Raw genomic sequence first — 14,933 nt, 5'->3', positions numbered from 1 at the left:
ATTACACAGATCCACAAAGAATTTAAAAACAAACCCGATTTTGATAAACACCCATATGTACTGGGTGAAATACCACAGTGTGCCATCAAAGCAGCAAGATTTGTGACCTGTTGCCACAAGAAAAGGGCAACCAGTGAAGAACAAACACCATTGTAAATTCAGCCCATATTTATGTTTATTTATTTTCACTTTTGTATTTTAACTATTTGCACATCATTACAACACTGTATATAGACATAATATGACATTTTAAATGTCTTTATTATTTTGGAACTTCTGGGAGTGTAATGTTTACTGTTCATTTTTATTGTTTATTTCACTTTTGTTTATTATCTATTTCACTTGCTTTGGCAATGTTAACATGTGTTTCCTATGCCAATAACGCCCTTAATTTGAATTGAGAGAGAGAGAGAGAGAGGTAATACTCACTCCAGCCATCTGCCCACTATTGGCCCATGCCTGTCAATCCAAAAGTCATTTTGAGTTTTGTATGCTGTCATATACTGTCTGTCTGCTCCCTCCTCCACACACTCCTCTTGAGTGTGTATGCTCATTTGTGCACATACGTGTGTGTGTACGGGGAAACAGAGGAAGGATATTCCCATGGTCAGCTTGTTAATGTCAGGAGGATATTTGAGTACCTGTGGAGGCCCCATCTCAGCGGCGTGTGTCTCTGTTTCACCCCATGGGGAGACTGGCGGTCTGTTTATGCCCCCTGACTGGCACATGTCAACTGTGGTTGGCTCAGATTGCTGCCTGTTTGACAGAAACCTTCTCTCTCTCTTTCCCCCCTAACTGTCTTTACAACAGAGGAAAAGCCTACAGATCATAACCACATAATGGTGTTAACGGCTGATATTGGGCCAGTTTCACAGACATAGATTAAGCTCAGTCCTGGACTAAAATGCAATAGAGATTCTCCAGTAATGTGTCCAGGTAACCAGCCCATTGAGTAGTTACAGTTGAAGTCGGAAGTTTACATTCACTTAGGTTGGAGTCATTAAAACTCGTAATTTCAACCACTCCACACATTTCTTGTTAACAAACTATAGTTTTGGCAAGTCGGTTAGGACATCTACTTTGTGCATGACACAAGTAATTTTTCCAACAATTGTTTACAGACAGATTATTTCACTTATAATTCACTGTATCACAATTCCAGTGGGTCAGAAGTTTACATACACTAAGTTGACTGTGCCTTTAAACAGCTTGGAAAATTCCAGAAAGTGTCATGGTTTTAGAAGCTTCTAATAGGCTAATTGGCGTAATTTGAGTCAATTGGAGGTGTACCTGTGGATGTATTTCAAGGCCTACCTTCAAACTCAGTGTCTTTTTGCTTGACATCATGGGAAAATCAAAAGAAATCAGCCAAGACCTCAGAAAAAAAAATGTAGACCTCCACAAGTCTGGTTCATCCTTGGGAGCAATTTCCAAACGCTTGAAGGTACCACGTTCATATGTACAAACAATTGTACGCAAGTATAAACACCATGGGACCACGCAGCCGTCATACCGCTCAGGAAGGAGACGCGTTCTGTCTCCTAGAGATGAACGTACTTTGGTGCGAAAAGTGCAAATCAATCCCAGAACAACAGCAAAGGACCTTGTGAAGATGCTGTAGGTAACAGGTACAAAAGTATCTATATCCACAGTAAAACAAGTCCTATATTGACATAACCTGAAACGCCTCTCAGCAAGGAAGAAGCCACTGCTCCAAAACCGCCATAGAAAAGCCAGACTACGGTTTGCAACTGCACATGGGGACAAAGATCATACTTTTTGGAGCAATATCTGATGAGGTCTGATGAAACAAAAATAGAACTGTTTGGCCATAATGACCATCATTATGTTTGGAGGAAAAAGGGGGAGGCTTGCAAGCCGAAGAACACCATCCCAACTGTGAAGCACGGGGGTGGCAGCATCATGTTGTGGGGGTGCTTTGCTGCAGGAGGGACTGATGCACTTCAAAAAATAGATGGCATTATGAGGAAGGAAAATGTTGTGGACATATTGAAGCAACGTCTCAAGACATCAGTCAGGAAGTTAAAGCTTGGTCACAAATGGGTCTTCCAAATGGACAATGACCCCAAGCATACTTCCAAAGTTGAGGATATTCCCCCTGGGCTCACCTTGTGTCTAATAGAACGTTTGAATGGATGATGATCATAGATGTCTTTGGGGTAGAGTTTGAGCCTTGGGCAAGACTAAAGGAGAAACAATTCCCATAACAGTAAACAATGGCTTACCTGCTCACTCTAATAAACCGGTTTGAGGGATGGGGTGGCACTGGTGGCAAGGACAGACTATGTTTTACACAGACACACACACACTGACGTCTCAAAACAGCCTCCTCCGGTTTTATGAGAAAACCAATCTAATCAGTAGATGGGAAATATGTTCAATTCATTGAATGGAAGTACTTTCTTTTGGGTTTTCTCATTGGGATCACTGACTAGTTCTCTCTCAAATCCACACAATGCTTTTGGAAATCTATCATTTAAAAAACGACATTCTCAGCCAAAATGTTCTCATACCTGAAATATGCTTACAATGCCGCATTGAAAATACTGGCTTTCTCGTCACTTGTAGTCCTGTAATCATTAAATACATGTTGAGTTGAGAGACCTGCTTAACTATGTTTCACATTCAAAAGGCCACAGGGTTGTAATGTACTTTACTTTATGCAAATCCAAACATATGTTTGCCTCTCTGAAACAACTGCAGAATAACATTGTATTTTTTCTCCCCATCTGTCTCCCTCTCTTCCTCCCTCTCGCTCATCTCTTTACCTCTTCTTCCTTCTCTCTCCCTCTCCCCTACTCCATCTTCCTCTCCTTCACTCCTCTCTGTCCCTCTCCTCCATCCCTCTCATTCTCCCTCTCTCTCTCCCCTCCTCCATCTCCTTCTCCCTCCATTCTTCTCCCTCCATCCTTCTCCCTCTATCTATCCTTCTCTCTCTCACTCTCTCTCCCTCCCTCTCTCTCTCTCCCTCCCTCCCTCCCTCCCTCCTTCCCTCCCTCTCCTTCACCCCCCTCCAGGTTTGGCCCTCCCTTCCTCATGAGAGAGGAGCGTACCCTGTCCTGGGACCAGCTCCAGCAGAGTATCCTCAGCAAGCTCTATTACCTGATGCTGAACGGATCACAGGCTCAGGTCAGTTAACACTGGCACCACTGGTCACTACCATTCATTTACTACTACTGGTTCCGACTGTTTACTACCTGAAACAGTAGTACATTCCACCTGAACAACCTAGTGCTATTACCACCACAAATAACATTCAGCCTACCAATATGCACTTAATGGAGAGTGGTGGAGATCCTAATGATCTAGTGAGTCTCTTATACACACACACACACACACACACACACATCCAGGAGTACGCACACACACACACACAAGTAAGTAAAAAATAGGTATTAGGTGAACAATAGATAAGTAAAGAAATTAAATAAACAATAGTAAAAAGACAGTGAAAAATAACAGTAGTGAGGCTATATACAGTAGCAAGGCTATATACAGGCACTGGTTAGTCGGGCTAATTGAGGTAGTATGTACATGTAGATATGGTTAAAGTGACTATGCATATATGATAAACAGAGAGTAGCAGTAGCGTAAAAGAGGGGTTGGCGGGACACAATGCAGATAGTCCGGGTAGCCAATGTGCAGGGGCACCGGTTAGTCAGGCTAATTGAGGTAGTACATTTTACATTTTAGTCATTTAGCAGACGCTCTTATCCAGAGCGACTTACAGTAGTGAATGCATACATTTCATAAATTTCTTCTCCGTACTGGTCTCCCGTGGGAATCGAACCCACAACCCTGGCGTTGCAAACACCATGCTCTACCAACTGAGCCACACGGGACCGTATGTACATGAATGTATAGTAAAAGTGACTATGCATATATGATAAACAGAGAGTAGCAGCAGCGTTAAAGGAGGGTGGAGGGGTGGGGACACAATGCAAGTAGTCCGGGTAGCCATTTGATTACCTGTTCAGGAGTCTTATGGCTTGGGGGTAAAAGCTGTTGAGAAGCCTTTTGGTCCTAGACTTGGCGCTCTGGTACTGCTTGCCATGCAGTAGCAGAGAGAACAGTCTATGACTGGGGTGGCTGGGGTCTTTAACAATTTTTTAGGGCCTTCCTCTGACAGAGCCTGGTGTAGAGGTCCTGGATGGTAGGCAACTTAGCCCCAGTGATGTACTGGGCCGTACGCACTACCCTCTGAAGTGCCTTGCGGTTGGAGGCCAAACAGTTGCCGTACCAGGCAGTGATGCAACCAGTTAGGATTCTCTCGATGTTGCAGCTGTAGAACCTTTTAAGCATCTGAGGACCCATGTCAAATCTTTTTTGTTTCCTGAGGGGGAATAGGCTTTGTCGTGCCCTCTTCACGACTGTCTTGGTGTGTTTGGACCATTCTAGTTTGTTGGTGATGTGGACACCAAGGAACTTGAAGCTCACAACCTGCTCCACTACAGCCCCATCGATGAGAATGAAGGCATGCTCGGTCCTCCTTTTCCTGTAGTCCACAATCATCTCCTTAGTCTTGGTTACGCTGAAGGATAGGTTGTTATTCTGGCACCACACGGCCAGGTCTCTGACCTCCTCCCTATAGGCTGTCTCGTCAGTGTCAGGGTTGTGTCGTCTGCAAACTTAATGATGGTGTTGGAGTCGTGCCTGGCCATGCAGTGAACAGGGAGTACAGGAGGGGACTGAGCACGCACCCTTGAGGGGCTCCAGTGTTGAGGATCAGCGTGGCAGATGTGTTGCTACCTACCCTCACCACCTGGGGGCGGCCCGTCAGGAAGTCCAGGATCCAGTTGCAGAGGGAGGTGTTTAGTCCCAGGATCCTTAGATTAGTGATGAGCTTTGAGGGCACTATGGTGTTGAATGCTGAGTTGTAGTCAATGAATAGCATTCTCACGTAGGTGTTCCTTTTGTCCAGGTGGGAAAGGGCAGTGTAGAGTGCAATAGAGATTGCATCATCTGTGGATCTGTTTGGGCGGTATGAAAATTGGAGTGGGTCTAGGGTTTCTGGGATAATGGTGTTGATGTGAGCCATTACCAGCCTTTCAAAGCACTTCATGGCTACGGACGTGAGTGCTTCGGGTCTGTAGTCATTTAGGCAGGTTGCCTTAGTGTTCTTGGGCACAGGGACTATGGTGGTCTGCTTGAAACATGTTGGTATTACAGACTCAATCAGGAACATTTTGAAAATGTCAGTGAAGACACCTGCCAGTTGGTCAGCACATGCCCGGGGCACACGTCCTGGTAATCCGTCTGGCCCCGCGGCCTTGTGAATGTTGACCTGTTTAAAGGTCTTACTCACGTCGGCTACGGAGAGCGTGATCACACAGTCGTCCGGAACAGCTGATGCTCTCATGCATGCCTCAGTGTTGCTTGCCTCTAAGCGAGCATAGAAGTGATTTAGCTCGTCTGGTTGGCTCGTGTCACTGGGCAGTTCGCTGCTGTGCTTCCCTTTGTAGTCTGTAATAGTTTGCAAGCCCTGCCACATCCGACGAGTGTCGGAGCCAGTGTAGTATGATTCAATCTTAGTCCTGTATTGGCGCTTTGCCTGTTTGATGGTTCGTCGGAGGGCATAGCAGGATTTCTTGTAAGCTTCCGGGTTAGAGTCCCGCACCTTGAAAGCGGCAGCTCTATCCTTCAGCTCAGTGCGAATGTTGCCTGTAATCAATGGCTTCTGGTTGGGGTATGTACGTACAGTCACTGGGGACGACGTCCTCGATGCACTGATTGATGAAGCCAGTGACTGATGTGGTGTACTCCTCAATGCAATCAGAAGAATCCCGGAACATTTTTTATTTCACCTTTATTTAACCAGGTAGGCTAGTTGAGAACATTTACAACTGCGACCTGGCCAAGATAAAGCAAAGCAGTGCGACACAAACAACAACACAGTTACACATGGAATAAACAAACATACAGTCAATAATACAATAGAAAAAGTCTAAATACAGTGTGTGCAAATGAGGTAGGATAAGGGAGGTAAGGCAATAAATAGGCCATAGTGGCGAAATAATTACAATATAGCAATTTAACACTGGAGTGATAGATGTGCAGAAGATGAATGTGCAAGTACAGATACTGGGGTGCAAAGGAGAAAAATAAACAAATAACAGTATGGGGATGAGGTAGTTGGATGGGCTATTTACAGATGGGCTATGTACAGGTGCAGTGATCTGTGAGCTGCTCTGCTTAAAGTTAGTGAGGGAGATATGAGTCTCCAGCTTCAGTTATTTTTGCAGTTGATTCCAGTCATTGTCAGCAGAGAACTAGAAGGAAATGCAGCCAAAGGAGGAATTGGCTTTGGGGATGACCAGTGAAATATACCTGCTGGAGCGGGTTCTACGGGTGGGTGCTGCTATGGTGACCAGTGAGCTGAGATAAGGCGGAGCTTTACCGAGCAAAGACTTATAGATGACCTGGAGCCAGTGGGTTTGGCGACGAATATGAAGCGAGGGCCAGCCAACGAGAGCATACAGGTCGCAGTGGTGGGTAGTATATGGGGCTTTGGTGACAAAACGGATGGCACTCTGATAGACTGCATCCAATTTGCTGAGTATGAGTAACATGTTCCAGTCTGTGATAGCAAAGCAGTCCTGTATCTGCTTCACCCGATCACTTTTTTAAAGACCGAGTCACTGGTGCTTCCTGCTTTAATTTTTGCTTGTAAGCAGGAATAAGGAGGATAGAATTGTGGTCAGATTTACCAAATGGAGGGCGAGGGAGAGCTTTGTATGCGTCTCTGTGTGTGGAGTACAGGTGATCTAGAATGTTTTTCCCTCTGGTTGCACGTTGATAGAGATTAGGTAAAACTGATTTAAGTTTCCCTGCATTAAAGTCTCCGGCCACTAGGAGCGCCGCCTCTGGGTGAGCGGTTTCCTGTTTGCTTATTTCCTTATACAGCTGACTGAGTGCGGTCTTAGTGCCAGCATCCGTCTGTGGTGGTAAATAAACAGCCACGAAAAGTATAGATGAAAACTCTCTAGGCAAGTAGTGTGGTGTACAGTTTATCATAAGATACTCTACTTCAGGCGAGCAAAATCTAGAGACTTCCTTAAATTTCGTGCACAAATATGCACCGCCCCCCCCCCCCCCCCCGTCTTACCAGAGTGTGCTGTTCTATCTAGCCGGTACAGCGTATATATCCTGCTAGCTGAATATCCATGACATCATTCAGCCACAATTCCATGAAACATATGATGTTACAGTTTTTGATGTCCCGTTGGTAGGATATTCATGATCGTACCTCGTCTAATTTATTGTCCAATGATTGTACGCTGGTGAGTAATATTGACAGTAACGACAGCTTTCCCACTCGCCTTCTGCGGATCCTTACGAGGCACCCCGCTTTGTGTCCTCTGTACCTGCATCTCTTTCTCTTGCCAATAACGGGGATGTTGGCCTTGTCGGGTGTTCGGAGAATGTCCTGTGCGTCCTGCTTGTTGAAGAAAAAATCTTTGTCTAATCTGAGGTGAGTGATCGCTGTCCTGATATCCAGAAGTTATTTTTGCACTAAGATACGGCGGCAGAAACATTATGTATAAAATAAGTTACAAATAACGAGAAAAAACACATAATAGCATAATTGGTTAGGCGCCCGTAAAACTGCTGCCATTTCTTCCGGCGCCATTTGGGACATATGCAAACACTCTTAAGACACAAGCCACCGTGTGTCTGCGTCTGTGTGCTCTTGAGTCCTCAACAACTTCCTGGATAAAATAACCCCATCATGAGAGGGAATTGGCTTTAATTACAAACGGGAGGCGTTCAGTTAACTGGAGTGGCCGTAGGGACTGTCTCAGGACAGTCCATTTACACCCAGTCAGTTTAGACTCTGCCTGAGACACATTATCTGCTGTGTCACTGCTCCTTGTAACTGCCAGGACAGCCCCATTGTTCACTCACCATAGCAATTAACTCTAGATGTGTAACAAGTGCGCTGAGAGTCGGGAAGCAAGTGCAGGGAGTGAGTGTTTGAATAAATAAATGAAACAATAAACACGAAACACAAACAACGCACCGACATGAAACAGAGTCAACAACACCTGAGGAAAGAACCAAGGGGAGTGCCAGATATAGGGAAGATAATCAAGGAGGTGATGGAGTTCAGGTCACCCCCGGTAGAACCTGTTTTTTTTCTTTCTAAAAACTTCATTATGGGGTATTGTCTGTAGATCAATTTAATCAATTTTGTATTCAGGCTGTAATACAACAAAATGTGTCAAGGGGTATGAACACTTTCTGAAGGCACTGTATGCTGTTGAGAAACCCACAGGGGGCGCCACAACATCTTATGAATTTCCTCTACCACAAAACAAATAAGAATGACATGAGAAAGCAGGACAAACTACACTTTGAAGTGGAAAATCCTCCAAGGAGTCAAACAAACACATCAAATACAAGTAAATACCAATCAATAATTGTGTCCTGGAACTTATCTGTGAATTTAGTCTGCATACAGCTTTGCTATGAATGAGAAATAAAGGGAAGCAGACTGTGCAGTCGATGGTCACACAGCTTGACAGAGTTAACTTAACAAGGAGCTTGTTGCCGTGGAGATACAGATCAGTTTGTCAACATTAGGTGTAAAGAAATAGTTCTTTCTCTGTGGGGGTAGGACCTTGTTTGGGGCTTATCAGCCTTAGCACTACCTGAGACTTTGAGCCCAGCGCTGTTTGCTCTGGATAAGGCCTCCTTGTCAAACAATACACTATCACCATGGCGTCTCCCATAGCGACAGGGCAGCACGCGTTAGGAGCAGATGATAGTTGTGTGTTGTGTGTATTAAAAGGAAGGCTCAAGGTGAAGTGAGGGGGTCATTGTGGCAGTTTTGAGCTCCATTGTCTATAGCAGTGGTCACCGACTGGTCGATCTCCAAGGCATTCCTAGTCGGTCATTTATGTAAAGAAAACAACGATACATTAATATTTTTAAAATATGTCTCACACTGTTGACGATAGGTACATCTGATTCAGCTGCCCTGCGCGCCGGGAAAGGCAACATGTTCCCATTTTGAATTATTTCATATGGTCTGAGAAGAACAACAATGCATTGGCAGGGCAATATGCAGAGATAATGTTTTGGGCCTATAGCCTACTGCACAAACCTCATTACTACAGTACTGCTTTTAATAGGTTAATGTTACATAAGTTTACATTTTCAAGTCATGTCATAGATAATGCATGTGTACCAAACCATGCTTCCTGCTTAATGTGTGTATAGAGTAGCCCTACAGTGTATAGTGGATGCAGGATGATCAGGGAAAGGGGCTCATTGCTTACAGTACTTATAATGTCTATAGTGGATCCACTGTCACAAACTGAGGACATACCGGTCTACGTAATACCGGTCTTGTCTTTGTCACTCCCTGTATTCTGGATCAAATCTGTGTGTTAATCAGGGCAGAAGCCACAGTGTGATGTATAGATGCTGACATAGCTCCCCCACTCTGCTCAGTGCATCTTGTCACGTGGGCTCCCTCTTCGGCCTCTAGGTCACCAGGCTGCTCGAAATGGCTCACACCTGTCACCATCGTTACGCGCATTATGACACTCATCTGGACTCCATCACCTCCTTGATTACCTGCCCTTTACAGTGAGGGAAAAAAGTATTTGATCCCCTGCTGATTTTGTACGTTTGCCCACTGACAAAGAAATTATCAGTCTATAATTTTAATGGTAGGTTTATTTGAACAGTGAGAGACAGAATAACAACAAAATAATCCAGAAAAACGCATGTCAAAAATGTTCTAAATTGATTTGCATTTTAATGAGGGAAAGAAGTATTTGACCCCCTCTCAATCAGAAAGATTTCTGGCTCTCAGGTGTCTTTTATACAGGTAACGAGCTGAGATTAGGATCACACTCTTAAAGGGAGTGCTCCTAATCTCAGTTTGTTACCTGTATAAAAGACATCTGTCCACAGAAGCAATCAATCAATCAGATTCCAAACTCTCCACCATGGCCAAGACCAAAGAGCTCTCCAAGGATGTCAGGGACAAGATTGTAGACCTACACAAGGCTGGAATGGGCTACAAGACCATCGCCAAGCAGCTTGGTGAGAAGGTGACAACAGTTGGTGTGATTATTCGCAAATGGAAGAAACACAAAAGAACTGTCAATCTCCCTTGGCCTGGGGCTCCATGCAAGATCTCACCTCGTGGAGTTGCAATGATCATGAGAACGGTGAGGAATCAGCACAGAACTACACGAGAGGATCTTGTCAATGATCTCAAGGCACCTGGGACCATAGTCACCAAGAAAACAATTGGTAACACACTACGCCGTGAAGGACTGAAATCCTGCAGCACCCACAAGGTCCCCCTGCTCAAGTAAGCACATATACATGCCCGTCTGAAGTTTGCCAATGAACATCTGAATGATTCAGAGGACAACTGGGTGAAAGTGTTGTGGTCAGATGAGACCAAAATGGAGCTCTTTGGCATCAACTCAACTCGCCGTGTTTGGAGGAGGAGGAATGCTGCCTATGACCCCAAGAACACCATCCCCACCATCAAACATGGAGGTGGAAACATGATGCTTTGGGGGTGTTTTTCTGCTAAGGGGACAGGACAACTTCACCGCATCAAAGGGACGATGGACGGGGCCATGTACCGTCAAATCTTGGGTGAGAACCTCCTTCCCTCAGCCAGGGCATTGAAAATGGGTCATGGATGGGTATTCCAGCATGACAATGACTCAAAACACACGGCCAAGGCAACAAAGGAGTGGTTCAAGAAGAAGCACATTAAGGTCCTGGAGTGGCCTAGCCAGTCTCCAGACCTTAATCCCATAGGAAATGTGTGGAGGGAGCTGAAGGTTCGAGTTAACAAACGTCAGCCTCGAAACCTTAATGACTTGGAGAAGATCTGCAAAGAGGAGTGGGACAAAATCCCTTCTGAGATGTGTGCAAACCTGGTGGCCAACTACAAGAAACGTCTGACCTCTGTGATTGCCAACAAGGGTTTTGCCACCAAGTACTAAGTCATGTTTTGCAGAGGGGTTAAATACTTATTTCCCTCATTAAAATGCAAATCAATTTATAATATTTTTATTCTTGTTATTCTGTCTCTCACTGTTCAAATAAACCTACCATTAAAATTATAGACTGATCATTTCTTTGTCAGTGGGCAAACGTACAAAATCAGCAGGGGATCAAATACTTTTTCCCTCACTGTATATGTCACTCCCTTTGGTTCCTTACCCAGTCGTCATTGTTCCTGTTCTAAGTCGGTACGCTGTTCGTGTTTCTTGTTTTGTTCTTTAATTTATTAAACGTATTCACTCCCTGAACTTGCTTCCCGACTTTCAGCGTACATCGTTACACCACCAAAACAGTCTAGACATTTCAGGCAATCTTTTCAAACAGCTCATACACTAAAAGGGCATTATCATAATTTTCACAGTTTCACAGTATTATTCCAAACTCATAGTGTGGATATGTATAGCTATATATAAAAAACAGTAAAATCAAATTTTTGACTGCACTAGGCCTTTAATGTGATCCTTAGTTTGACCCCATGTTTCATGCTCACTTACAATGTTACATCAGATAACTGATGTATGTCGGCTGCTCAATGTATAAACTTTATGTAATCACATACTTCAACTTCCCTTGAACCCTCTATCTATCTATCAGTATTCACATTTCATATTAGCTTAACTTCAAACTAACATAACAAGCTGCAGTTCATACATTATCAATGGGGCAAGCTGCATTTCATTTAAATGATTATGATTTAGGGAGCAGAGAAATCCGAATCAAAATGGTGTGGTAAGTTCCTTGCCACACCATGTGTTGTAGAGGTCAGATCTTGCACTTGGTAGATCCCACATTACATAAAAGCTTTAGTACCCACCTACATAGGAGTCATTCCAGCATTGTGTCAACTTCAGACAAAGGAGATGATTGTGGACTACAGGAAGAAGGGGACAGAGCACGCCCCCAATCTCATCGAAGGGGTGTAGTGGAGCAGGTTGAGAGCTTGGTGTCCACATCATCAACAAACTAACATGGTCCAAGCACACCAAGACAATCGTGAAGAGGGCACGACAAAACCTATTCCCCCTCAAGAGACTGAAAAGATTTGCCAATGGTCCTCAGATCCTGAAAAGGTTCTACAGCTGCACCATCGAGAGCATCCTGACTGGTTGCATCACTGCCTGGTACGGCAACTGCTCGGCCTCCGACCGCAAGGCACTACAGAGGGTAGTACGTATGGCCCAGTACATCACTTGGGCCAAGCTTCCTGCTATCCAGGACCTCTATACCAGGCGGTGTCAGAGGAAGGCCCTAAAAATGGTCAGACTCCAGTCACCCTAGTCATAGACTGTTCTCTCTGCTACCGCACGGCAAGCACCGAGTCTAGGTCCAAGAGGCTTCTAAACAGCTTCTACCCCCAAGTCATAAGACTCCTGAACATCTAATCAAATGGCTAGCCAGACTATTTGCATTGCCCCCCCCCCCACCCACCCTCTTTTACACCGCTGGTACTCTCTGTTGTTATCATCTATCATTTTAATAACTCTACCTACATGTGCATATTACCTCAATTATCTCAACTAACCGGTGCCTCCGCACATTGACTCTGTACCGGTACCCCCTGTATATAGTCTCGCTATTGTTATTTTACAGCTGCTCTTTAATTACTTGTTACTTTTTATTTCTTTTTCATATTTTTTTTTAAACTGCATTGTTGGTTAGAGGCTCGTAGATAAGCATTTCACTGTAAGGTCTACACCTGTTGTGTTCGGCGCATGTGACAAATAACATTTGATTTGGTTCAGTCGGCAGTATGCTGATAACTGTTGAATCAAATCTACAAGACAGATCAGAATGTACGAGACAGATTACTATGAGGCTCCGAGAGGATGTGTCTCTTTGAAAAAGATCCTATGTGTGTTGGAAATGGCACCCCATTCAGAAGTAGTGCACTATATAGGGAATAGAGTGTCATTTTAGACACAGACCTGTGATTTTGACCAAGTCATCCAGGCTTGGTGTATTTTCTGCACCATACAGTTTGTTGTTCTCGCAAGCTGTGTTTTTTGATCATTTGTGTCTGTATCCAACAAATACAAACATTTGCTGAAAAGGAAGATAAGGATATTTTCTCCTCAAGGCTTTGTCGGTTTAATATTTAATCCCACTTGATTTGTCCCTAATCCAGACAGATTAAAAGTAGTACAAATATCCTCCAGAAAGACAGTGATATGACATGAAATCTTCACAGGCATTAAATAAACAGGTGTTTATCTAATCTTCAACATGCACACAAACACACACACACCTCCTCCACTCACTTTCACTCCACTCTCCCTCATCCAAAGAAGTTCCCTCGAGTTCCAAATGTCCCTTAAACTCACTTATAAACTCAGCCTAATTACTCATCAACGATGACTTGTTCATTATGGTCTTATGAAAGATAACCTCACAACCGCATATGTATGGTCCACTCCCCCAAAGAAAATACTTCTTTGCCGTTTTCATTTGTTGGTTACGGTCTTATTAACTAGGATGCATCCCAAGTGTCACCCTATTCCCTACACAGTGCACTACTTTTGACCAGAGCCTTATGGCTCTAGTAGTGCACTGTGTAGGGAATAGGTTGCCGTTTGGGACACAGCGTTACTCATTTATTTCTCTGTATGCTTGGCTGCGGCTCTATTCTCCAGCGGCCTTCATTCCAAATGAGACCATTAGGTTTAATTTGCAACGTGATTCTCCTCTCTACCTTCTACTAACGTAGCCCCTCTTGTCTAATTCATCTCCTAATGCACCTTGTTCAGTCAAGGGTGGAGCTGTGGAGCTAGAGACACCGTTAACAATGCTGTTGTTATGAGTGGAACCTGTGTCCGTTTGTGATACATTTTTGTTTTAGCCAAAGAAAGATAATGTACTGCTTGCTCCCGCAGTGTTCTTACAGTATTACAATGCACTTGTATTATAGAAACAGTTTGTACGATATCTCGTCTAGTGTCATCTTACCTCATCTCGCCTTATCTCATGGCGTCTTATCTTACCTCGTCTCGTCTTATCTCATGTCTCACTTATCTCGTTGAATGCCTGTGTCTCCCTACAGAATGCAGGGTTGCTGTTCAAGGTCAGAGTGGTGGGAGGATCTGCCTCCTACAGCTACCTGTCCCCACAAGATGGACGCCCTCTCTTCCACCCTGCCGTGGACAGGTAAGACCATCAGCACCTGCATTATCCATCTCTCTCTCGCGCTTTCTCTCTCCTATCGCTCTCTCTCTCTCTCGCTCATTCTTTCTCGCACTCACACTCTCTCTCTCTTTTTCGCCCTTTTTTGTCTCTCTCTTTTTCCCTTTTTTTCTCTCTCTCTCGCACTCACACTGTCTCTCTCTCTTTCTCTCTCACTCTCTCTCTCTCTCTCTCTCTCTCTCTCTCTCTCATTCTTTCTCTCTTTCTCTCTCTCACACTCTATCTCTCTCTCTCTGTCTAAAATACCTGAACTAAGGTACTATTTGTACATAAAGCCTACTCAAATGCCTGTCATTGAGTAACTTTTTTTCTTCACTGTCAGACATAAAATGGTAAACCATGGTATCTCTGAACACTCAGAAACATCACAGGTGAATGAATGTCATGTTGAAGTAGAGATCAGATGGGAGCTCCATCTAAAGCTGTGCTGTTGTTGTGATGTGATCGTATAGTGCAGTAGGACTCAATCCACAGGTGTTCTATTGAGGAGGACATGGGGTTAAAAGTAAACTTCCCTTGGGGTGGGTGAGTTCGGGGAAGAAGGGTTGCCTGTGTGACCCTCTCTCATCAGCAATTGCAAGAGAAGATGTGTCATCGAATGTTAAACCGTCTGACCATTATATACAGAGATACATAGATAGATCAGAAAATCGTCTTGATCGGAATCATCTTTGAGTTGAATAGACCAGAAT

The 14,933-nt window shown here is 44.2% G+C and overlaps 1 protein-coding gene across 2 annotated transcripts in view; it reads left to right on the top strand.

Moving 5' to 3' along the window:
- LOC115147197 (ubiquitin carboxyl-terminal hydrolase 43) overlaps positions 1-14,933 on the top strand; it is a 110,387-nt gene that overhangs the window by 83,428 nt on the left and 12,026 nt on the right. For both annotated transcript variants that reach the window (XM_029689279.1, XM_029689278.1), the window contains exons 8-9: positions 3,039-3,150; positions 14,102-14,205. In XM_029689279.1, coding sequence (XP_029545139.1) covers positions 3,039-3,150; positions 14,102-14,205 — 216 coding nt within the window. The remainder of the gene's footprint in view (positions 1-3,038; positions 3,151-14,101; positions 14,206-14,933) is intronic.

The sequence above is a fragment of the Salmo trutta genome, chromosome 14, assembly GCF_901001165.1.
Source record: "Salmo trutta chromosome 14, fSalTru1.1, whole genome shotgun sequence".
Lineage (NCBI taxonomy): Eukaryota > Metazoa > Chordata > Actinopteri > Salmoniformes > Salmonidae > Salmo > Salmo trutta.
This window is presented reverse-complemented; position numbering and strand designations above follow the sequence as displayed.